This window comes from Neoarius graeffei, chromosome 11, assembly GCF_027579695.1.
Source record: "Neoarius graeffei isolate fNeoGra1 chromosome 11, fNeoGra1.pri, whole genome shotgun sequence".
Lineage (NCBI taxonomy): Eukaryota > Metazoa > Chordata > Actinopteri > Siluriformes > Ariidae > Neoarius > Neoarius graeffei.
In genome coordinates, this window is record NC_083579.1 from 82,101,015 (window position 1) to 82,128,037 (window position 27,023).

At 43.7% G+C, this 27,023-nt stretch overlaps 1 protein-coding gene across 1 annotated transcript in view; it reads left to right on the plus strand.

The window, feature by feature from the left end:
- The first annotated feature begins 3,268 nt into the window (after nt 1-3,268).
- The window catches only part of kcnk18 (potassium channel, subfamily K, member 18), a 51,463-nt gene continuing 27,708 nt past the window's right edge, over nt 3,269-27,023 (plus strand). Inside the window, exons 1-3 of the mRNA XM_060932839.1 lie at nt 3,269-3,431; nt 4,282-4,284; nt 5,745-5,879. Of these exons, the coding sequence (XP_060788822.1) occupies nt 3,269-3,431; nt 4,282-4,284; nt 5,745-5,879 (301 nt within the window). The remainder of the gene's footprint in view (nt 3,432-4,281; nt 4,285-5,744; nt 5,880-27,023) is intronic.

Consider the following 27,023-nt stretch of genomic DNA (forward strand, 5'->3'; position numbering starts at 1 on the left):
TGTTCAGACTTTGAACCATAAAACACTTTCACACAGTTATAGCACTGACAGATTAACAACGGATCATAATTTCCAGTGAAGGACATTGGGTGTCTCTCTTCATAGTGTACGAAGGAAGCAAATGTGGAAAGTAAAACTCATTAATTTTTTTAGTTTCTGTTTGGGGCCATACGGATGGTCCAGGAAGAACTTCACACCTATTTGTATGGCCAGATTGGTGCTTTTAGTGCTTTTAAAATCACTCAAGTGATGACCTTGAGCCGACTGCAGGGATGGAAGGAATTAATTACAATTATTCTCATTACTGTATAATGAAGCTGATTTATTGTGTACTTATACTTTTTTGAGTATTTTTTTTAAACTGTAATTTTACTTCTACTTAAGCATGTTTATTTTCAGGTATTTCACTTCACTACAATTTAAAAAGGTCCTAGAGGTCACTCTATCTGCACCTCGCCAATCAAACAGTTAAATAAAGTAATTAAGTAACTTTTACTTGTTTAACTTATTTACATTTTTATAAATTTAAAAAATTACATTTTAAATAAGTTACATTTTACTTTTGAGTAGATTTTTCCACAAGTAATTTTACTTTTACTTGAGTACAATTTCACTAATTTTCACAAATAGTAACAGTACTTTTACTTGAGTAAAATAATTGAATACCTTGAGTTGACACATATAATTTGGCAGAGTTATAGTTTGAGGTGGTAAAGTGGCTGTCTAGCCTGGAAACTACATGTTTTTCTGCACAGTATGCAAGCTCCAGCTACTACATCCATAAATGGAAAGGGACCTCAGTAAAACCACCACTGCCAAGATATTATTTGGGTAGTAGATCTTTCCCGGCAAAGCAAAGACACTGACAAGGTAGTGAGTACTGTGGTGCTACACATTTAACAACTGGTGGTTTAATAACCTCAGTGTCATTCTAACAAAGCTGCTTAACAAGGCCTGGAAACCCACAGGAAACCTGCTGTGCTGTGTCTCGTACCAGCACAAAGATGCCACTCCGATGGATGTCATTGTTGTTCTAAGAGTGGACTCTCTCTCTCTCTCTCTCAAAAAAAAAATTATATATATATATATATATATATATATATATATATATATATATATATATATATATATAACTACAGTGACATAACTGCTCTGATGGCCTCTTTCAGCAATCAGAGTTTCTAGGGAAGTTACAGTAGTGATTTCCTGTTACCTTCTACTGGATTATTTAAGCGGTTTTCTTCTCTGAACCATTCACACACATTCACAGCTATGGGCAATTTCGAGTAGCCAGTTAACCTAACTGCATGTCTTTGGACTGTGGGGGAAACCGGAGCACCCAGAGGAAACCCACACAGACATGGGGAGAAATCTCTGTACACGAGAGACAAGGCTGAAAATTGACATTGGATGCCTGTGATCTTCAGCCCCTCAGGAGACACTGCATTAAAAGCAGGCACGTGTCTGTAGTGGAAATCACTGTTGCCCCTTTTCCACCAAAGCAGTTCCAGGGCTGGTTCGGGGCCAGTCCTTAGTTTGGAACCGGGTTTTCTGTTTCCACTGACAAAGAACTGGCTCTGGGGCCAGAAAAACCGGTTCCAGGCTAGCACCAACTTTCTGCTGGGCCAGAGGAAAGAACTGCTTACGTCAGCGGAGGGGGCGGAGTTGTTAAGACCAACAACAATAACAAGACCGCGAAAGATCGCCATTTTTAAGCGACGAGAAGCAGCAGCTGTACAAATGCGAAGTCATCCATTATTATTATTATTGCTGTAGTTGTTGCTGCTGCTTCTTCCGTGTTGTTTTTGCTTCGATATTCGCTCCAAGGTTTATGCAAACGTAACGACATAACTGACATATACAACGACGTAACTGACGTATACAGCGACGTAATGACGTGGCTTCCCTTAGCACCGCGAGCTATGGAAAAGCAAACTGGTTCTCAGCTGGCTCGCAAGTTGAATGAGTTGTGAACCAGCACCAGCACTGGCCCCGAACCAGCCCTGGAACTGATTTGGTGGAAAAGGGGTATGTATGGGCTCAGGAACACTTCAGAAAACCCTCGTCTGTGAAAACACTTCATTACTGCATCCACAAATGCAAGTTAAAACCAGATATAAACAATATCCAGAAACCCCGCCCCCTTCTCTGGGCCTGAGCTCTTTTACGATGGACTGAGGCGAAGTGGAAAACCGTCCCGAGGTCTGACGAATCAAAAGTAGAAATTCTTTTTAGAAATCATGGACCCCACATCCTCCAGGCTAAAGAGGAGAGGGACCATCCGGCTTGTTATCAGTGCACAGCTCAAAAGCAGCATCTGTGATGGTATAAGGGGGCATTAGGGCACATGACATGGGTAGCTTGTACATCTGGGAAGGCATCATTAATGCTGAATGATATACACATGTTTCAGAGCAATATGCTGCCATCCAGACAAAATCTTTTTCAGGGAAGGCCTTCCTTCTTTCAGCAAGACAACGCCAAACCGCTTTCTGCACGGCTCTGTAGTAAAAGAGTCTGGGTGCTAAACTGGCCTTCTTCAGTCCAGACCTGTCTCCCATTTAAAGCATTTGGTGCATTATGAAGTGCAAAATACGACATAGGAGACCCCGAACTGTTGAGCAAATGAAATTGTGTATCAGGAAAGAATGGGACAGCTTTTCTTTTTCAAAACTACAGCAGTTGGTCTCCTCAGTTCCCAAATGTTTACAGAGTGTTGTTAAAAGTAGAGGTGATGCAACACAGTGGTAAGCACGTCACTGTCCCAACTTTTCTGAAACTTGTTGGTGACATCAAATTCAAAACGAGCAAATATTAAAAAAATAAATAAATACAATAAAATTTCTCAGTTTCAACATTTGATGTGTTGTCTTTCAATGAAATATCGGGTTTCATAAAGACAACCATGATTGTGGAACAGTCCTTACATATCAAGCATAATGTACATTATGTAAGAATTGAATAACTCTTCTCAATGCCTGATGATTAATTCAGAAGAATAACTGCTTCGAGAGGAGGGGCACATGTGTGACTCCCACTTGCACCACATTTTGTCTGACAGCAAAATGAGACTTTGGTAGTATTTTGCGCCCTCAGGTGGGTCTTAAACCTAGTCGAGCAATCTGGCAACCCTCCACAAGTCAGTGGGTCAGTGGTCGGAACACCGACAGGACATGTAGAGGACGGAGACGCAGAGCGCGAGGACATGTCCGTGGCTGTGGAAGAGGGGCGCGCGCGCGAGGCGGCAGGATGGACAGTGGTGAGGTTCATGTGGAGACTTTTTCCTCACGTCGTGCTCATCCTCTCACTCATGGGCTACGCCGTGCTCGGTGCTCTGCTCTTCCAGAAGATCGAGGGAAGCCCGAAGAACGACACAGGCCCGTACCGACAGTTCGTGCGCGAGCTCATCGCCGACGTGCGCAATCATAACGGTACAGTGTGCGCCTGGAACAGGAGCGCGTGCTCCTTATTTATTGCAGTTATTAATAACTGCTGCTATTTCTTTTGTCAGTTAATTGAGGAAAAAATATGTTCTGTGTTGTGTGCTTAAATAATGCATTAATAATAATAATAATAATAATAATAATAATAATAATAATAATAATAATAATAAAGTGAAGATTCTGTGGGATTTCAGTTTTCAGACAGACCGAGTAGCTGAACACTGTAGTCCTGACTTGGTGCTTTACAAGAACAAGCAGCAAGAATGTCTGATTATAGATCAATCAATCAATCAATCAATCAATGGTCTTTAATTAAATCAGATAAATATACATATCTTATTTTATATGGCAAAGCAGAAGACAATATATATATATATATATATATATATATATATATATATATATATATATATATATATATATATATATATAAACCCTAAAAAATTCATAGACATCAAGAATCAAAGAAACACTGATCAAATTCTATACACAGGTAATTAAACAGTTAATTTATATTTAAATATAATTCGATCAAAGAATGAGTTGTTAAATCTATCTGTATTAACTTTCGGGCACTGTGGATGGTTCTTTCTGAGACTGTATGTCGTCTTCTTAATTCGTGGACGCAGAGGGTACAGTGGGTGACTGTTCATCATTTTCAGTTTATTGAAGATGTTCCTGTCTTGTTTTTCTAACAGCACATGGTGTATATCTGTTCTCTCACTGTTGTACTTTCACTTGTAGCATCTGCCCAAAAAATTGTGAACAATGCTGAGTTCTGATTCCCATAAACTGGAAGACTATAAGATATAGTAGAGAGTACCAAACTGTTGAACAGCAGGTCAATCCCATTTTGATTGCATCCTTCCTTGCTCTCAACACACGCAGACACTTATTTGCTAGATGTAGCTATCCCGAGTGATTATAATATCACAGCCCAAGGAGATTGAGAAAATAACGAAGTATGCAGAACTTAAGGTGGAGATCTCATGGCATTGGGGATTACCAGAGTCGAAGGTTAAGGTCATCCTTGTAATCACTGGGGCTTTGGGATCAGTCCCAAAGAAATTGAAGACCTTTCTTGACATGTTTGATGTTATTATGATATTAAAACCTTGCAAAAGTCAGCACTACTTGGAACAGCACACACATTGTGGAAAGTGCTGTCTGTCTGTCTGTCTGTCTGTCTGTCTGTCTGTCTGTCTGTCTGTTTGTTTGAGGTCCTTGTTGTGACTTGACAGATGGCAGAAAATACCAGTACAAACTGACTAATCCAAAAAAGTATGTACTGTGCAATGTAGAAATAATAATAATAATAATAATAACAACAACTCTGGGATGTCCACAACGATATCCGATAGAAATATCACTGCAAACAGGCCAGATATTGTAATTAAAGACCATAATGCTAGAACATGCCTTATTATCGATGTAGCTGTACTGACTGATGTAAATATTTCTGTTAAAGAATATGAAAAGTTGGAAAGTATAAAAAGCTTGAAGTAGAAATTGCAAGGATGCATGTGGAATCTTAGGACATTAACTGTCCCAGGTATTGTTGGGGAACTTGGGATGATCAGGGAAGGTTTGGAAAAGAACATTAAGAAAATCCCTGGAAACAACATCATCTAGATAATCCGGAAGATCACACTGATTGGCAGCGCTTATATACTCAGGAAAATCCTCACCATACCATTGTGATACTTTTCACAAAATAACTTCAGAACTTAAGTCCTTCTACTCTTGAACTCCAGAGGAGACTTGGGAATGGACTTTCATATCGAACCTGCGAAGAAGAAGAATCTATCTATCTATCTATCTATCTATCTATCTATCTATCTATCTATCTATCTATCTATCTATCTATCTATCTATCTATCTATCTATCTATCTATCTATCTATCTATCTATCTATCTATCTATCTATCTATCTATCTATCTATCTATCTATCTATCTATCTATCTATCTATCTATCTATGGCATTTATTTTTCCTCCTGATAAAACCTCATAATATTCTCCAAACTTCAACTTCACTGAATGTAATTTCTAAAGAGCAAATTAGAGGAGCATTTATCTATCCAGCAGCTTCAAGATATGAAACTTGATCATGTTGCTGTTTATGACAGTGCATTACTGTGATCACTTCTCATGCTAAAGTTTAATTCTTCTTGTTTAATTTGAAATGCTTCACTGTGTACCAAGCTTTACCAAATTATCAAATTGAAATTATTTTTTTTTAATTGGAAATGTTAAAAGCCTGGGTTTTTTTATGACACTGAGCTTTATTTTGGCTGTACAGATTCTGAAGAAGCTCTCGTGAATCATATACAACAGAAGATCAGAACAGGCTACCAAGCCGTGTGGTCTCAGAGCCATACAAACTGGACCTTTTATGGCTCGCTCTTCTTCTGCGGCACCGTCTTCACCACTGTGGGTGAGGCAACACTCGACTTCTCTCTGTCTCGTTTTATTTGTGAATTCTGAGATCTTCGGGATCTATGCAGATAACGCATGGCTTTCAAATTTGTGTTGTTGTATTAAGCCATTCTTATGTCAATTAATGTATTATTGTACTATTTAACTTTAACACCTCGACATCTTTCTATTTAAGCTGAAAGAAAGATGAGGTGGGTGACTGGAGAGATTATTGATGTGAGGCTGGGAAAGTGCTGGGTGTAGAAGATATATCTGCTGTTATGAGGAAGAATAGACTGAGATGGCTTGGTCATGTTGAAAGAAGTGAAGCTCAAATATGGATTAAAAAGATCAGGAAGATGGAAGTTGAGTGCAGTAGGCCCAAAGGGAGGCCCCCGAATGTCATGGAACCATGTCATTCAGAAAGGTCTAAAAGAGTGGAAAATGGATAGTGATGATATCAATGACAGAGAAAAGTGGAGACAAGGAATGAGAGATACCATGAGAGAGGTCAACTCTAATCAGGAAAAATGACCTCTGAAAACTAAATGATTGTTGTTGTTGTATTATAACTGTCATAACATTTCCAAGAGCAAATAAAAATATCCACCACAAAAGGAGTGATCAATCATCCTTAACAAAGCTTATCTTTTAAGAGTTATATTTTATTTAAAAAAAGAAAGAAAAATGAGAAGAAAAAGAGTGTTTTGTGTGTAAGATCCACGGCAGTGCTGCATTTGTATTCCAATGTAAAAAATCCATTAAGTGTACAATTGCATGTAGTGGTGTTACTAATATTATAGCACCCTGATTCCGAGCATGAAGTCCCACTCAAGTTTGTCCATCTTGAAAAGAACTGTTTTTTTGCAAAATTGAAAGAAAAATGTGTCTCCAGGAAAGATTGTCATGATATATGGTAGCGGTTTGTTGCACAAGGCGTCTAATTCCCTTGCGGTCAAATCAAATGTCCCTCATGGAGGCAACAACAGAATCATCTCCAACTTCTAAAGAAAGCCGAGTGTTTATTCAATCTTTATTTTGTGTTCGTCCAGAAAACTTGTGGTTGATTGAATGAAGCTTGAGCGATTATCTCTGATTAGATTCTCATCCATGGCTCAAATCTGATCAAGGGTTTTGTAATTGGACAGTTATTAGGTTTCACTGTGGGACGAATGCTACACAGTTCTGACTAAAACGCAATGATGCATCATTTGGAGAAAAGTGATGCGTTTAGGAGATTACACAAAACACATGAGATCCAACAGGGGAAATTTTAGCTCTGTATAGTCAGAACATATGATCAGAGAATATCAGCTCTGAGTTTTACATTACATTCTCTCTCTGTCTCTAATGGTGAGATTTATTTGCACAACATACTGTGTACTTTGGTTTTAATTGTCTATCATGAGCACACAGAGCCTGAGCAGGGTTACTTACTGTAACCAGGCCAACCACATGAGAACAGCAGAAAGACAGTACATTAATATTTCCAGATGAACATAAACAAAGGAGAGGCTCCTTTTTGAGTTAAAGAGGTTAGTGACTAAGTACAGTAGTACTAAACTGACTCGAATGTAGTCCCATTCATAACAGTTGCTTTGAGGAAGCATCACTTGTTGTGGGAAAAACATAAAAAAGAAAAAAAAAATGAAACCTTGAAGTGAATCAGTTCAATTTTATTTGTTATATCTATCCACAGGGTCAATTAACAGTTGTCAGTAACAGCGCTGAAAACCTGAGTTCGGAGCAGCCTCCAAACATGGCCACTCTGGACTACACTTCAAGTGCCACAGTGACCCTCGTCACCAGAATTCTAACCTCAACACTTGTCTCTAATTTATTGCCAATCACCTTCCCTGTATAAGCTCAGCTCTCACACTCTGACTTTGCAAAGTATTGTTCTGTGTCCCCGTGTCTGACTTTACCGAGCCGGTTGACTATCTGCCTGACTTCCCATTACTGAACTCTGTTTATGCTCATTTCTGACTTCATTCTCTCGCCTGATCTGTGATATTCTGTTCGCTGATCGACTGACCTTTGCCCGTCCCGGACTAGGTCTCCAGTTTCCTGATTTGGTTTTGTTTACAGTTTGCAACGCACCTGCTCTCCCCTGCGTTTGCATCCATAAGTGCCTGCACCCTGACAACAGTGAAATGTGTTGGATGAGATAAGAACCAGAAACAAGTCTCTCAGCCCTGGAGCCCTACAGGAGTTTAACAGTATAGCAATAAAAAAGATTCAAAGTCCTACTGTAAATATACATTAGGGATAAAATTAGCTCATGCTTAAAGTCATTAAAATTCCATAAAGCTGCTTTGCGACAATGTCTATTGTTAAAAGCGCTATAAAAATTAACTTGACTAAATATAAAAATAGAAGTAAAATTAAAGTAAAAATAGAAATAATTAAGAGATGTGCATGTATTGTCTCAGAGGTTAGTGTGGGGAGGGGGGTGTAGTGCAAGCACCAGTATTGCACCATAGGAGAAAGTGACATGTGCAAGTACCAATAATTGCACATTGTTGAAGACAAATTAAGTGCTGACTGAGTAAACATAGTTTTGGAATATGTTGGTAAATATGTAAACAGGGGTGGCACGGTGGTGTAGTGGTTAGCGCTGTCGCCTCACAGCAAGAAGGTCCTGGGTTCGAGCCCCGTGGCCGGCAAGGGCCTTTCTGTGTGGAGTTTGCATGTTCTCCCCGTGTCCACATGGGTTTCCTCCGGGTGCTCCGGTTTCCCCCACAGTCCAAAGACATGCAGGTTAGGTTAACTGGTGACTCTAAATTGAGCGTAGGTGTGAATGTGAGTGTGAATGGTTGTCTGTGTCTATGTGTCAGCCCTGTGATGACCTGGCGACTTGTCCAGGGTGAACCCCGTCTTTCACCCGTAGTCAGCTGGGATAGGATCCAGCTTGCCTGCGACCCTGTAGAAGGATAAAGCGGCTACAGATAATGAGATGAGATGAGATGAGATGAGATATGTAAACAGCACCAGTGTTACTATTAGAGCTGGGACTTGAGCTCAGCCAAAACTTAGCCAGACATCAAGAAAGCAACAGGGTAAAGGATTTTGTAAGGGATTAGCGTCAGGCTGCCAGGTCGCGCCGTTGTGTGTGGCTGTCAATGTTGATTTTAAAAGGAACTCAGTAAATGACACAGGGAAATGAATCCTTAAGTCTGAGTGAAAAATACTGTGGCGAGCGTGCAGTGTGGAAGAAGAGTCTGGAGACAGAAATCTTAGTTTCTTGGTCGTTAGCCTGTGCTACTTGCTCTCGATAGCACTGGCTCAACCACTTTATTAGCATTCGCTAACACTATTGATGAACGCTACACCAGCTGGAAGGTGACTTCACTGCTCCGCTAACGGCGCTGACTCGCAGTTAAACTCACGTTGGCCTTCAAGTAGGCCAAGGGCAATTCATTTTTGGTCCCTCCCACTATAAATCAAAATCTGATTGGTTAATTTATCTGTCACTTCCTACATAAACATACAGTGCCATGGACGTCTGTCCCGGCAATGAAGTCCTAACCAATGAGTGAGCAGCTCGAAACTCTTCTCAGCCTAGAGACAACAAACAAAACAGTCTCATTGGAGAACTCGATTTTAATGTTTTCAGGACAGTAACCCTTTTGTTTCTGAAGCACATTTGATAGAAAATGAGGCCAAATTAGAAGCAGAAGAGAATAATTATAATGAAATTATTAAAGAATGAAAGAAATTAAATACAACATTTGAAATGCTGACATGTTTGGGCTTCTCTGAAGGACTAGAAGGCCCTGACGGTTCCCTTCTGGTAAACAGTAACTATGTAGGTGATATGTAAACAGAGTCTCGTGAGATGTTAGTAATTATGTGATGTGATGTGGTAAACAGTAAAAGTGAAAAAGTGCAGGTGATCCAGTGCCGTGTGGAATGATTAGGTGTTCGGGTTAAGAACGTCGATGGCCTGATAATAAAAACTGTTCTTGCGTCTGGTAGCCCGTGCAGCCATGTTTCTGTATCGTCTTCCAGACGGTAACAGTTAAATCAGCCATAGTCATAAAATTATTTAAAATGAAACAGGAAATTGCTTCAAAGGTTGCCTGAGTAATGTCATAGAAAAGTGTTCAACCTCGCATGGGATCAGCTTTTAATTTCTGACGATGCTACAGTGATTCCTGGCCAGGGGTTTGGGTGGAAGAGATGGAATAACTCTTTACACTTGTATCAATAAGAGAAAAAGTGTAGACAATCAGCAGCATCCATGAGTTCACATAAGCAAAATAGTGTGTTTTGGCTGTACATTTACAGCTCACTTTATTCCCATAGAAGTGCTCGTGCAGGGTATAATAATCTGAATAATGTAATTCAGTTGTGTTTTGGTCACTTTATTCATTCATGGATTTTAAGTAAGCACTTAATACTTGTCAGGGTCACAGTGGCTCAGAAGCCTATTCCAGGAACATCAGATGAGAGGTGGGAACACACCTTGGATGAAACGCCAATCCATCGCAGGGTGTGTCCTCACAATTACTAAGAATTGTTTCTTTAAAAGAATTAAGTACAGTCATGGGAAAAAGAAAATACACTTTTGTACAGTTCTATGTTTTTATTTTCAGGGTCTAAATAAGAATTGTCTGGTCCTCACCAATTTCTATAAACAAACAGATAGCCTCAAGAGACAACAACAACATATAATATGTAGTCATTTCTTCTCAAAAACGTGAACCAACATTCAGGGAAAAAAATAAGTACACCCTATAATTCAATAACATGTCGAACCACCTTCAGTAACAATAACTTGAAGTAAATGTTTTCTGTACGAGTGTCTCAGTCTCTCACGTGATTTGGAGAAATTTTGGCCCACGCTTCTATTCAAAATCACTTCAGATCATTGATGTTGAAGGGCATTTCTTTATGCACAGTTCTCTTATGATCCTGCCACAGCATCTCAATGGGGTTGAGGTCTGGACTTTGACTTGGCCATTCCAACACCTTGATTTTTTTTTCCTTTAGCCATTCAGATGTTGACATGCTGGTGTGCTTGGGATCATTGTCATGTTGCATGTCCCAATTTCAGCCCAGCTTAAGCTACTGGAAAGATGGCCTCATATATATGCTGGTATAAATCGGAGCTCATTATTTTCTCAATGACTGCATGCTTCCGAGGCCCTGTGGCTGTAAAACAAGCTTCACAGTTGGTATGAGATGTTTGCGATGATACACTGTGGTTGGTTTTTGCCAAACATGGTGCTGTAAATGATGACCAAAGATTTCCACCTTTGTCTCATCAGTCTGTAGCGCTCTCATGGCTCTTGAGAAATGAGGAAATGGGAGACAGGCTTGACAACTCAAAGTGCATTTTATTTTCAGTTTTAGCTTCACTTTTCAGCTACTTTATTTTGCTTTCTGCACTTTAGACACACACACACATGGCACTAGGTTACTCGGCTCTGGCTCTCTCATTACTGGCCTCTCTCTGCAAAAACACACACACACACACACACACACACACATAAAATGCCAGTAATCAAACACAGGTGAAACTCATCATGTGATACCTGCTGGTTCTACCTGCCTCCTCTCCATCCACAGCTGACATTTGATCACATCCCCACTGCCACACAATCCAAAAGATATTACATAATAATTTTATGGTTTGTTCAGATACAAGTTTGCAAACATAAGTCCATCCATCCAATATCTTGTAACCGCTTATCCTGTACAGGGTTGCAGGCGAGCTGGAGCCTATCCCAGCTGACTATGGGCAAGAGGCGGGGTACACCATGGACAAGTCACCAGGTCATCGCAGGGCCAAACCTAAGTCATGCTCCATATACTTTTGAGAAAGAAGGAGCTTTTTCCTCGTCAACTTCCATGAAAGCTCTTCCCAGATTGATGGGATCTTCCCAGATTCTCTGAGCTCATGGCTGATGTCCTTGCTTCTTGGCACACCTAAGTTCTCCAGAACACCAAACTACCAAAAGTTCTGCTTTTCTAAAGGTAGTCACACTTCTTGATGATTAAATAAGCTTGTGCATTTCATTAGTAACATCCATCCATCCATTATCCACAAGTGCTTATCCTGTACAGGGTCTTGGGCGAGCTGGAGCCTATCCCAGCTGACTATGGGTGAGAGGCGGGGTTCACCCTGGAAAAGTCGCCAGATCATCACAGGACTGACACACAGAGACACACAACCATTCACACTCACACCTATGGTCAATTTAGAGTCACCAGTTAACCTAACCTGCATGTCTTTGGACTCTGGGGGAAACCGGAGCACCCGGAGGAAACCCACGCGGACACGGGGAGAACATGCAAACTCCACACAGAAAGGCCCTCGCCGGTCACGGGGCTCGAACCCGGACCTTCTTGCTGTGAGGCGACAGTGCTAACCACTACACCACCGTGCCGCCTTCATTAGTAACTCCTAGCTTCTAATTACTCTCATTACACTGGTCAACAATTTTTCAGAAGTTGTCTGCTTCAGAGATGAAATCAGTTGTTTGTTATGAAATTTGGTGTGTTGAATTCAAATATGACAATTAAAACAACTGATTGGCGGGAGTCACGTGACCAGCTGGACAAGATGGCAGCCTAGGCTCTCAGCTCCCGGCCCAGCCTCGCCAAATTGTTGTTTTTTGTGTTACCGGTTTTTACACTGGCGGTTTTTTTGGTTGCTTAGAGTTAGCGGATAACGATGTCTACGAAAACCAAAAGCAACCGGCAGGATATTGATGCCATTGCTGACTCCGTGCTGGAGAAGCAGCGGGCCTACTTTGAGCCGTGCCTCGCCCAGATTCAACAGGTGGGGAAAGACAACGATGAAAAGCTAAGTGCTATCCAGGCGGAACTTGCAACACTGACGGCGGGTCTCGGCGCCATCAAATCCGACGTAAATGCACTGAAAACCATGGTCGGAAGCAACACCAGTACAGCCACGGTCAAGTGCTACATGCTATGGAGCGGAAGTTAGCCGGCATGGAAGATAGGAGCAGACGGTGCAATGTTCGCGTCACTGGTCTAGAAGAGGGGCTCGAAGGCTCCAGTGCTGCTCAGTTTCTTGCGCATTCTCTGCCCAAATGGTTCCTTGCTCTTGGTGGTCTCCAGATTGAGATTATGAGAGCGCACGGGATCTATAACGACAACGCCCGCAACCGAGAAGATAGCCGCACCCTGATCTTCAGTGTGCTCCGTTACCCGACCCGCCAGGCCATTTTACAGGCTGCAAGGAAGGATCCTCTTACTATTAAGGGTCGGAGGATCTGTTTTTCCCCGGATTACAGCGGTTTCACGGTCAAACGCCGCCAAGCCTTTCGTCAGGTCATGGATTCAGCTTGAGCTAAAGGTCTGGACTTTTTCTTACTGTATCCCGCCACTTTGAAAATCAAGGACGGCGCTCAATACAAAGCCTTCATCTCCCCTAAAGAAGCGGAGGATTTCCTGAGGTCTGTTCCGACCCCGGGCCCAGAGTCCGGCGCAGGAGGTGATGATAACACCCCCCCGCCTTGACTGTTAATCCGTTTCGGACGCTGCTGCTGCTGGAGTCGGCGTTGGTATGGCACTTATTCTGTTACGGGTTCTTTGAACTGGAGAGACTGTTGGTAGGACTCATATTGTTTATCTTGCTGTTTTTCGACATGAAGGACTAACCTTGAAATTGAGACTTTTCAGTCGGTAAGCTGTGGAATAGCCTGTTCTCGACAAATATACTTGGTTAATTATTATCACTAAGTTTTAAGTATAACTATCCCTAAACCAGTTATGTTTTATGGGCACTGTGGTGTTCGTCCGCTGGGTTGTAAAAAATTGTATAGTTGGACATATGTTTGTTATTAATCCAGTTAATATTGAACTAATTTACTCCATCTAAAATTGTTACTGTTACAGTGCTGGGCTGGCCCTTTTCCCATGGTTGCCCCATATCCATCATGGTCACAGACCTAATTTACTATTTACGATCTGTTTATTTATTTATTTTTTTCCTTTTTCACCTGTTTTGTATGTTGCATCTATGTTTTGTGTGTGTTGTGTAATGAGGGACTTTACTTGGGATGCACTTGTACCAGAGTTTATCCAGACAGAGAGTTATGGTGGTATTTTTTATGCAGCTGTACCTGGGACAATTTTGTTAGATTATGGGTGAACTTAAAATTTTAGTTTGGAACTGTGGCGGATTGAATGCTCCTCACAAACGTACTAGTACTTTAGGTTTGTTGAAAAGAAAAAATGTTGACATCGCGCTGCTGCAGGAGACACATTTGCTAAAAGCAGACGCTGGACATCTTGCTAATAAATTTTTCCATACTGTAGCCTTCTCCTCTGCAGATACAAAAACTAAAGGTGTGGCCATTATAGTGAGACGCAGTTTACCAATTAAAGCACTGACATCTTGGGCAGATGACATGGGTAGAATTGTGATTGCTAATGTGGAATTTAATGGCAGGAAAATAGCGCTCATTGCAGCATATGCTCCTAATGTTTTTGACAGCAGTTTTTACAATTTGCTTACAACTAAAATGTTAGATCTAACAGACTATTCCTTTATTGTGGGTGCTGATTTCAATGCGGTGTGGGACCCAGCTTTTGACAGATCGAATGCAATATCCTCGGGGGAGCAGGGTCTGGCCACGGATGCTCTGAAATCCTGGGCCGACAATTTGGGACTTATAGATATATGGCGATTGATCAACCCTTCTGTTAAAGATTTCACTTTTTTCTCTGATATACATAAGTCTTTCTCTAGAATAGATTTTCTTTTTGCTTCCCCTCAACTTTTTCAATTTATTAACACAGCAGAGTTGCTTCCGATAGCTCTATCAGACCATAAAGGGTTTTTTTGCTCTGCAACTCTGGGCCGACTAACTAATGCCGCTTTTCCACTACAAACGCGGCTGAGCCGTGCCGTGCCGAGTCGAGCTGAGTCGAGCTGAGCGGGGCTGTTGAAGTTGCATTTCGACTACAACCGCGCTGAACCGTGCTGGCTGGAAGTGGGTGGACACATTGGGTGGAGTTAGCGAAAGTGGGTGGACGTCACGTGATGTCGTTAAGCAGCGCAAACAGTGACATCAGTGACAGTGGCGGAACAAGTCAGAGCCGGGCCGGGGGCGGGGCAAATGACCGGGCCCTTTATTAAAGCTTATCATAACATCATTTTAGGTTACAAAATGTCCGCAACTGCGGTGTTTACCAATTTCAACACTACCGGGTGCAACTATATGTTATTTAGTACATCAAGTCCTTCAAACGAACATGTAACTCAGAAACAAAAAACATTAGGATACTGTACATGGCTCATAATAAAACATCAATAGCCACTGTGCACATTATTTGAAGGGCATACGAATGAGCGCTCAGAGGTTGCAACGGTGACAGGAAGAGTCAGAAATAAAAGGAGGGCGGTGCAAACCTCACTGAATGCACTGTGTTTACCAATTTCAACACTCCGGGGTGCAACTATGTTATTTTGTACATTAAGTCCTTCAAACGAACATGTAACTCAAACAAAAAAACATTCGGCGACATACTGTACATGGCTCATAATAAAACATCAATAGCCTACTGCGCGCATTATTTGAAGGGCATACGACAAACCTTGCGCTCCGCGAACTCGTCCACGATGCTCTGTATGTCACTGATTCAGTGATCTTTTAAGCGGTAGTCTCACGACCCGGATAGTAAACAATAAACATGGAGGACATGGAGTCGTTAGTGTTGCTGGTCTTGGTTCTGTGGCTTGTTGTCACCGACAACGCCAACAGATACTGGCAAGAGCGTATAGATGAGGCGAGGCGCATAAGGCTTCAGAAATTCTCGTAATTCATAATTATTCTTCTTCCGGGTTTACGGTGTTTACAGATCCCAGCGCGCTCGCGGGGCGTGTGTGGGCATGTGAGGACACGCCTCCTCACCAATCAGTGCACAGGGGAGTGTCTCCTCACGCCCCTAGCCTCACTCGGCACGGTTTGGCTCGCTTCAGCCCCACTCCAAAACGGTGCGAGTTTTAGGGGCTAAGCAGGGCTGAAGCGAGCTGAGTCGTGCTGGTTTTTGGTAGTCGAAACGCGAGCCGTGTCGGGCTGAAGTGAGCTGAAGCGAGCTGAAGTGAGCTGAAAAAGGGTAGTGGAAAAGGGCCATAAGCGTGCGGCCAGGTGGCGCTTCAATACTTCGCTGTTAAAAAATGAAGCATTTATTCGTCAATTCATTGTAGGATTTGAGGAATTTGTCAATTTTAATGCTGGTTCTGTGGAGGACCCTAGGGTCCTTTGGGATGCAATAAAGGGCTTCATTAGGAGCAATACAATATTGTTTAGTTCTAATTTACATAAAACCAGATCCCTTCAGTTGCAAAATCTTGAAGCAGAGTTTACTAGGTTGGATTTTATTTTACAACATGATTTTACAGAGCAAGTGGCATTACAGCGTACACTAGTCAAGAAGGAAATCAACAATATTATGAAGCAGCAGTCCGAATTTCAAATTCATAGGACCCGACAACGGTACTATTTTCACGGTGCCAGACCGACCCATCTCTTGGCTATGAGGATTAGAAGCAGTGAGAATTTTTCAGACATCCCAGCTATTAAATCTGCAAATGGCAATATCAGTACTGACCCCAAACCGATAAATGTAATAGTCCAAACATTTTATGGTAATTTATATAAGTCAGGGGCGGCACGGTGGTGTAGTGGTTAGCGCTGTCGCCTCACAGCAAGAAGGTCCTGGGTTCGAGCCCTGGGGCCGGCGAGGGCTTTTCTGTGTGGAGTTTGCATGTTCTCCCCGTGTCCGCGTGGGTTTCCTCCGGGTGCTCCGGTTTCCCCCACAGTCCAAAGACATGCAGGTTAGGTTAACTGGTGACTCTAAATTGACCGTAGGTGTGAATGTGAGTGTGAATGGTTGTCTGTGTCTATGTGTCAGCCCTGTGATGACCTGGCGACTTGTCCAGGGTGAACCCCGCCTTTCGCCCGTAGTCAGCTGGGATAGGCTCCAGCTTGCCTGCGACCCTGTATAAGGATAAAGCGGCTAGAGATAATGAATGAATGAATATATAAGTCAGAGGTACCCCCAGATAAAAGCCGGTGTGACAGATTTTTAAGTCAATTACAATTGCCCCGACTTTCAAGCACAGATTCTGCCGATTTAGATAAACCAATCTCGCTTGACGAGGTGAGAGATGCAGCGCAGATCATGCAGAGAGGCAAATCGCCGGGTATTGATGGGATCCCTCCTGAATTTTATACCTGCTTTTGGGAGCAGTTGGGCCCATTTCTTCTGGATATGATTAACTTTTCGATTGAAAAAGGCAGTTTCGCTAGGGATGTTAACACAGCTCTTATTTCACTGCTGCTGAAAAGGGATAAGGACCCAACTGACTGCTCTAGCTACTGCCCCCTTAGCCTCCTTAATTCTGATCTGAAAATTTTTGCAAAACTTCTCGCTCGCCGCCTTGAACGTTACATGCCATCATTAGTCAATCCCGACCAGACAGGCTTTATAAAAGCACAACTGGCAGCGGACAATATTAGACGTCTTCATGTCATTGACGCTGCAACAGACAACAATACACCCATGTCTGTGCTTTCACTTGATGCCATGAAAGCCTTCGACCGGTTAGAATGGTCGTATTTGTGGTCTGTTCTGGAGGCGATGGGCTTTGGTAGCACTTTTATTGGGTTAATTCAAACATTGTATTCAAACCCCTCAGCACAGGTGCTAACTGGTCGAACTCTCTCCGCTCTCTTCCCGGTTTCCAGGTCCTCATGCCAGGGCTGCCCATTGAGTCCTGCACTGTTTGTGCTCTCCTTGGAGCCGTTAGCGCAATCGATTCGTCAGTCCAGTCTGGTCTCACCTATCACTGTCCGTAACACGCAACACCAACTATCTTTGTATGCGGACGATGTATTAATATATCTAGAAAATCCTGCTCAGTCTATATCACACCTCTTGTCCGTCTGTGAGGAGTTTGGAAGTATGTCGGGTTTTAAAATTAACTGGTCTAAGTCTGCTCTCCTACATCTGAATGATTCTGCCAAGACATCGGTCCTTCCTGTAAATATTCCCATAGTGCAGCAGTTTACATATCTGGGAATCGAAATTTTTTCTTCTCTAAATCAGATTGTTAAATATAATTATTCTCTCACTCTGAATGAGGTTCTAAAGGACATGGACCAGTGGATTGTTCTACCCATCTCTATTCGGGCCCGCGTCTCTATTATAAAAATTAATATCTTGCCCAGAATTAATTTTGTCAGCGCTATGGTCCCCCTCCCCCCTCCGTCTGGCTACTGGAGCAAACTCCAATCTGCAACTTCCAAATTCATCTGGAACCGAAAGCGGCTGCGTTTGAAAATGTCTACTCTGCAGAGGAGGAGGGAGAATGGCGGACTGGCCGTTCCTAATTTTGAACTTTATTCTTGGTCATTTGTGCTCAGACCCCTGCTCTCCTGGTTTGGTCCACACTCCACTGTCTCTTGGCTCACCCTAGAAAACAACTTAGTAAACCTATGGACGCTCAAAGATGTCCTTTTTGTCAACATGTCTAAAAGACAATGTCAGCTGTGTTTTGGTCCCATTATCTCCCATCTTGTATTAACATGGAGATCAGCTGAAACACATTGTCATCTTTCCTGCAAGTGGCACACACTTTCTCCAATTTTCAATAACAAAGCCCTTCTGATTGGTGGTAGACCTATCTCAGCTCCTCAGTGGGAGGAGAGAGGTGTCCACTATTTGAAAGACATTTATAACAACTTTGGACTGCTTTCTTTTACTGATCTCAAGGATGCATTCGATCTGCCTGGTTCCTCCTTTTTCTTTTATTTGCAGCTGAGGTCAGCCCTTAAAGCATATGGCGTCCCGTGGCAGTGTTCTTTACCCATTCATTCACTCCGAGATATATTTACTAAACATGCTAAAACGACGGGTATGGTATCCAAATTATATAATTTTTTACTGGTAACGGACACCCCCACACTTCCAATAGAGAGGGTCTGGAGAAGAGATTGCCCAGGTCTGACTCAAAATTTTGATTGGGATGACGTGTGGTCTGGCATTCGTGATGTGTCACGTAATCCAGACCACCAGCAAATTCATTTCAGTTTTTTACATAGAATATACCTTACCCCCGTCAAACTTCATCATATGAAAATTATTAATGATCCTTTTTGCAATCTGTGCTCTCTGAAAGCTCAGGGCACGTTTAGTCACATGTTTTGGGAATGCCCTCCTGTTGGACAACTGTGGAGCAATGTTGCATCTAAGTTATCTGATTTGATACAAGAAACGGTACCTGTTAATATGTGTGAGTTGCTTCTGAATGACCTGTCTACTCTTAATATTTCCAAACTCAAGAAGCGTATAATTTTTGTCGGACTGACAGCGGCCAAGAAAATGGTTGCCACTCGCTGGAAGCCACCTCATTCTCTCACTATCAAGTCTTGGACTCTTTCTTTTCTGGATGTCGTATATTTGGAACTTTCAACAGCCCAAATTAATGGTGCTAATGAGAGCACACTAAATGCCTGGCGTAGTACTGCTGAGACTCTGAAAGATATGCTGTGAGCTTGTTTTTAGTTTTTCACCACTGACTCTCATTCATTCCTGTGTCCCTGCATGTCAAGTTCCTCTCTGTTTTGTTTTGTATGTCTTTGTGTATGTCCTGTGTCGGTGTGTCTGTATATGTGCGTGTGTGTATTTTTTATATTTCCTTTTTTTTTTTTTTTTGCTTGTGATTAATAATGTTACTTCTTCCGTGTTCTGTGGTGTCACATGACACGTTCCTTTGTCTTGGGCCTACTGTATGCCTAATGTGTAAACTGAGACTGTGTTGTGATGTTGAATCCCTAAAAGTCTTGGCATTCTTCTTTTTTACTTTTTCTCAAACTTCAATAAAAATTTGATCGCAAAAAAAACCAACTGATTGGCTACAGCTTCCAAGATATTTAAGATTTTACATTTTATACTTATGTACATTGTGTAGATCATAACTTTTTAAGTATAAATTATAAACTTCGGTCTCTTCATGTGTTTATGGTTGGTTTACATGATATTTCACCTGTTCTCTTTATGTAACACTAGAAAATGAGCAAAAAGTTTATATAAATAAAATGTATTATGAACCAAATGGCAAAAAACAATTAAGTATAAGTACTGAATAGGTTTAGTCCTTATTCAGTGTGTACTCAGTGCTTTTTGACAGCTTGTCTCTTGTATTCATGAAACGGAGCATCTCTTGTCAAGCAAAGCCTTAATCTCAAGTGCACAGCACTGTATGATATTTTTTTTGAGCTGATTTAAGGCACTTTGTTCAGCAGAGTGATGCAGGTTGACTTATGATTGCATCATCAGTGATTTCTAGGAATAACATGATTGTAACAAGTGTTCTAGGTGGGTGGAGCACAGAAGCACGGCAGGCCAGAACTGAGTTCTCGAAAAACTCTTTTATTACAGCTTTTCAGCTTTACACTATACACACACGTACGTACACTAGTCCAGGTTGGGGAGAAAACTCCCTTCCTCCGCTTTCCCTCTCTGCTTGTAGGGCGCGGTCACTGGGGAAGACACACAAACACAGGTTAATTCCCGTCAGGTGCAGTGATTCCGCCACTTACCTTCCCTGACTCCGCCCTCCATTCACAGACCAACGATTGACCACGCCCTCGCTGCCACATACCCCCACTGCCCGACTCAGGCCGGGCAGCCGTCCGGCCTGCAGCCAACTTCCCCCCCCCCGACGGGAGAGGAAGTCCGCCACAACCATCTGCGCCCCCAGCCTGTGGACCACCTCGAACTTAAACGGCTGGAGTGCCAGATACCAACGGGTGATCCGCACGTTGGCATCCTTCATGCGGTGGAGCCACTGCAGGGGCGCATGGTCCAACCAGAGGGTGAAAGGGTGCCCCAGCAGATAGTAGCGGAGGGTGAGGACCACCCACTTGATGGTGAGGCATTCCTTCTCTATGGTCCTGTACCTGCCTTTGCTCACCGACAGCTTGCGGCTGATGTACAGCACTGGACGGTCCTCCCCCTCCACCTCCTGGGACAGGACAGCCCCCAGCCCTCTGTCCGATGCATCTGTCTGTAAAACAAAGGGGAGAGAAAAGTCAGGGGAGTGTAACAGTGGCCCCACACACAGTGTAGCCTTTACCTTAGAGAAAGCCCGCTGGCATTGCTCCGTCCACTGGACCGGATCTGGTGCCCCCTTTTTAGTGAGGTCAGTCAGCAGGCTGGTGACGTCTGAATAATTAGGTATAAACCTACGATAGTAGCCAGCCAGCCCCAGGAACTGCCTCACCCCCTTTTTGGTCTTGGGCCTCGGGCAGGCTACAATTGCTGCTGTCTTATTGATTTGGGGACGCACCTGCCCATTGCCCAAGTGGAAGCCCAGACACCATACTTCCACCTGCCCAATCGCACACTTCTTCGGGTTGGCTGTGAGCCCCGCTCGCCTCAGCGACCCCAGGACGGCCCTCAGGTGTTTTAGGTGCTGCGGCCAGTTATTACTATAAATAATAATGTCATCTAAGTATGCGGCCGCATAGGTGGCATGGGGGCGGAGGACCCTATCCATAAGCCGCTGGAACGTAGCGGGCACCCCAAACAGCCCAAACGGAAGTGTGACGAACTGGTGTAAGCCAAATGGTATGGAAAAGGCTGTTTTCTCTCGGGATAGTGGAGTCAAGGGGATCTGCCAATATCCCTTTGTTAAATCCAGTGTTAAATAAAAACGAGCCATGCCTAGTCGATCGAGCAACACGTCAATATGAGGCATTGGGTATGTGGTATGTGTCAAATTTAGACACCACATTGACTTTTCTATAGTCCACACAGAACCGGACTGACCCGTCAGCCTTGGGAACCAAGACCACCGGACTGCTCCAGTCACTGTAGGACTCCTCGACGATGCCCATTTCGAGCATGGCCTCGAGTTCTTCCCGAACCACCTTTTTCTTGTGTTCGGGCAGTCTGTAAGGGCGGCTGCTCACTACCACCCCTGGGGGCATCTCAATGTGGTGTTCTATGAGGTGGGTGCGGCCGGGCAGGGGCGAGAACACGTCAGAAAATTCTGTTTGCAACTGGGCGACCTCTGCGAGCTGGGTCGGGGAGAGGTGGGCTCCACAGGGGATCGGAGCGGTGGGTGATGCCGATTTTCCCTTTTGAACCTCCAGCCCCAGCTCCGCCTTCTCTGGAACCACCGACACCAGCACCACGGGGACCTCCTCGCTCCAACGTTTTAACAGCTTGAGGTGGTATACCTGTAATGCCCCACCCCTGTCTGTTCGCCTCACCTCATAGTCGACGTCCCCGACTCGCTGTGTGACCTCAAAGGGTCCTTGCCACCTGGCGATTAATTTACAGCTCAATGTGGGCAATAACACGAGTACTTTGTCTCCCAGTGTGAATTCCCTAAGGCGCGTGCCCCTGTTGTACAGGCGGACTTGACATTCTTGAGCCTGCCGCAAATTCTCCTGGGTTAGGTGTGTGAGTGTGTGGAGTTTTGCGCGCAGGTCAATAACGTATTGAATTTCATTTTTGCTCGGGGAAGGTCCCTCCTCCCAATTTTCCTGCAGCACATCTAGGATGCCACGCGGCTTACGCCCATATAATAATTAGAACGGGGAGAACCCCATGGAGGCTTGTGGGACCTCTTGCACTGCGAAAAGCAGGGGCTCAAGCCATTTATCCCAGTTACGTGCGTCCTCGCTTACAAATTTTTTAATTATGTTTTTGAGGGTGCGATTAAACTGTTCGACTAAGCCGTCCGTTTGTGGGTGATAAACGCTGGTGCGGATCGGCTTGATTACCAATAACCCATACAGTTCGTGCAGTGTGCGTGACATAAATGTAGTGCCTTGATCAGTCAGAATTTCTTTGGGGACTCCGACTCGGGAGATGACGTGGAAGAGTGCTTCCGCAATACTACATGCGGAGATATTGCGAAGCGGCACTGCTTCCAGATATCGCGTTGCATAGTCCACCAGAACTAAAATAAAGCGATACCCTCATGTTGACCGATCTAATGGCCTGACGAGATCCATCCCAATTCTTTCGAACGGGGTCTTGATTAATGGTAGAGGGCACAAAGGCGCTTTTGGGATGGCCGCTGGATTTACCAACTGGCATTCGCGGCATGCGGTACACCACCTACGGACATCGCCACTAATCCCTGGCCAATAGAACTGGGCCATTATTCGGGCTAGTGTCTTATCCTGTCCTAAGGGTCCAACCATGGGATTAAAGTGAGACGCCTGGAATACCAATTCCCGGCGGCTCTTTGGGATCAAAAGTTGGGTTATTTGTTCCTTAGTTTGAGTGTCCTGCGTCACTCGATATAACCTATCCTTAACAATGGAAAAATAGGGGAAGGACGGGGTGGCATTTGGCTGGAGCGTTTGACCATCGATTACTCTCACTTGGTCAAATGAATGCCACAGAGACTCGTCTTGCTCTAATGGGAAATCTGCAAGGGATTCCCCGAGAGAGGGAGGAGGAGCCTGCTGCTCCTCACTCTGATGCGGTGATGACATAGACGGCTCTGTGACAGCTGCTCCCGCCAATGCCACACCGGGACCTCCCCCCGCTGAACTATGGCAGGACCCACTCTTCACTAAGTGCGTCATTAAATCCCGAAATCCCGGCCAATCAGTCCCCAAAATTATAGAGTGGGTAAGGCGAGGATTAACCGCCGCCTGTACTCTAAATTTCTCCCCTCGAAACAGAATGTGGACCGACGCTAAAGGGTAGTTGTGAACATCCCCGTGCACACACAACACCTTCACCAACTGTGCTCTTCCCAATGCCTCGTCTTGCACCAGGCTTTGGTGGATTGAGGTCTGATTACAGCCGGAGTCCACCAAAGCCTGATACATATCCCCTTGGATACTCACTGGTATGCGATATGCTCCGGCCCGATTGAAGAACACCTGGCGATCTTCCTGCTGTGCCAGCACCAGGGCCTCAAACCTTTGCTCCTGTTCCTTCCGGAGGGCGACCAGCATCTGGTGCTGGCTCTGTTGGGCCGTGGCGAGGGCATGGATCAGGTCCTTGAAGGGGGAGGACTCCATGGGGCTGTTCTCTCCTGCACTCCGTCCCAGGTTTCAGCACCACTGTAACAAGTGTTCTAGGTGGGTGGAGCACAGAAGCACGGCAGGCCAGAACTGAGTCCTCGAAAAACTCTATTACAGCTTTTCAGCTTTACACTATACACACACACACACGCACACTAGTCCAGGTTGGGGAGAAAACTCCCTTCCTCCGCTCTCCCTCTCCTCTTATAGGGCGCGGTCACTGGGGAAGACACACAAACACAGGCTAATTCCCATCAGGTGCAGTGATTCCGCCACTTACCTTCCCTGACTCCGCCCTCCATTCACAGACCGACGCTTGACCACGCCCCCGCTGCCACAATGATATCATGTATGTTGCAATACCGGCTTCAGATTGCATCATTCATTGTTTTGCCAAAAAAGTAAGTACTATCCAAACCCAATTATAGATTTATTCATAGAGCCAGTCTTGAAAACGAGAGCCAATGAAAAATTTTAAGTTTCATTTTCATTCTCAGCAACCCAGAATTAGTAAAGTTTGACTATATTTATTTCAGAAGCTTTTTGGCTGTAGATCAGTGTTACGGAGAAGCCATGGCCTAATGGTTAACGAAGCAGCTTTGGGACCAAAAGGTTGTTGGTTTGATTCCCTGGACCAGCAGGAATGGGTGAGGTGCCCTTGAGCAAGGCACTGAACCCCTGGGCTGCTCTGGGTGTGGTGTATGTTATTGTGGATAAGAGCATCTGCTAAACGCCTTTAATGTAATATATGATTAGTCAAGTTTATTTGTTTAGCGATTTTAACAATAAACATTGTCGCAAAGCAGCTTCACAGAATTTGAACAACTTAAAACATGAGCTAATTTTATCCCTAATCTATCCCCAATGAGCAAGCCTGTGGTGACGGTGGCAAGGAAAAACTCCCTCAGACGACATGAGGAAGAACCCTCGAGAGGAACCAGACTCAAAAGGGAACCCATCCTCATTTGGGCAACAACAGACAACTTGACGATAACATTAACAGTTTTAACATGAAGTCTGTTTCATTGATGTTATAAACTCTTCATTGATGGAAACTTGAGTGCAAAACTGTTCATGACAACTGCAGTCCTAAAGTTAGCAAGTCAACTGTAGTCCTCAGCCATAAAAGCATTACTGTAAGAGTCCAGAGCGTCTTCCAGGTGTGACTTTCAGCTGTCCATATGGGTCCGTCCTCCACAGGAGCGATGTGATGAGATTCCAGCCAGATGTAGGGCATCAGGATGGATCAGGCAGGTCCGAGGAGCAGAAGAGGTTCAGCAGCTCTATCTCAGGATTGACAAGTAACTCAGAGGGACAGAATTTTTTTTGGGGGGGGGGGGAACACAAGTTGTTAGGTATGCCCAATAGCACCTGAATAAGTAGGAACAGTATACATATTGCACCGAGTACAAGCAGGGACTCCGGCAGCTAACTATGACAGCATAACTAAAAGGGGAGAGCCAGAAGGTAACACAGGCATGAGGGAGCCCCGGGACATAAAGCAGCAGCCACTACACCATCAACAAACTCGAGTGAGCAAGCGAGTGGGGACTGACAGCATCCATACATCCCAGTTTACCAAAACACTCTGTCTGAGGATCCTCCAGATCTACACCTTTACCTCATAAACACCATTAATACAAGGCTTGACGAAACAGATATGTTTTCAGCTGAGACTTAAACACTGAGACTGTGTCTGATTCCCGAACACTACTTGGAAGGCTGTTCCATAACTGTGGGGCTTTGTAAGAAAAGGCTCCACCCCCTGATGTAGCCTTAACTATATGAGGTACCAGCAGATAGCCTGCACCTTTTGATCTAAGTAGGCGTGGTGAGTCATAGAGGAGCAGAAGTTCACTCAGGTACTGTGGTGCGAGACCATTCAGTGCTTTAAAGGTCAATAGTAGTATTTTATAATCAATACGAAATTTGATTGGGAGCCAATGCAGTGTGGATAAGACAGGGGTGATGGGGTCATATTTTCTAGTTCTAGTAAGGACTCTTGCTGCTGCATTTTGAACTAACTGGAGCTTGTTTATGCACTTATTGGAACATCCAGATAGTAAGGCATTACAATAATCCAACCTGGAGGGAATGAAAGCATAAACTAGTTTTTCTGCGTCATGTAGTAACATATTAAATTTCTTATCTTAGCAATATTTCTGAGATGAAAGAAAGCTATCCAGGTAATGTTATCAGTGTGAGTTTTGAATTAAAGACTGGGGTCAATAATCACTCCGAGGTCTTTTACTGCTGCACGTGAAGAAACAGAAAGGCCATCCAGAGTTACTGTGGAATCAGAAAACCTACTTCTAGCTGCATGTGGTCCAAGTACAAGTACTTCAGTCTTGTCAGAGTTAAGCAGAAGGAAGTTAATAAGCATCCAGTGTCTAATGTCCTTCACACATTCCTCAATTCTATTAAGCTGGTGTCTCTCATCAGGTTTTGCAGAAACATACAACTGTGTCATCAGCATAACAGTGGAAACTAATACAATGTTTATGAATAATATCACCCAAAGGTAACATATATACCTGTTTTGGAAGACACCGCGGTTGCGGCACCGGGTCCAAGTGCACCTGGAGTAAGGAGTGATTTAGCGCTTAATGTGGTGATTAGAAATCTCCCACACAGAGTGAAAGAAGTCACGCGGAACTCTGTGAACTGCCTTATTAAAGACGGACTTAAAATCAAAGACGTTGAGTGTGTTTCTGCTGAAAGGAAACAATCACGTAATGACAAACCGGGGGTCATAATTGCTAAATTTAGCTGTCATGAACACAAGAAATCTGTAATGAGCAAAAAAGCAATGTTACAAAAACACCCGGAGTACAAGAAGGTGTATATTAATCATGACATTGCCTATGAACAGCGAGCTATTGAGTCTAGCTTCCATGCGATTTTAAAGGAAATCAGAACGGACAAACTCGCTGTTCGAGGTGGACGTGTTGTTCCTACTACCCAGCCAATACGCAGCAATACTGCGGTGGGGGAAGCAGCTCAGAGCTAGGTCTCAAGCAAAACTCCTTGTCACCAACGAAGGCAACTAAGCCCCCAGCAACTACAGAGGATCATGCTGACTCATCTGCCCCAATACAGTTCAGGAAAATGATCAGAGG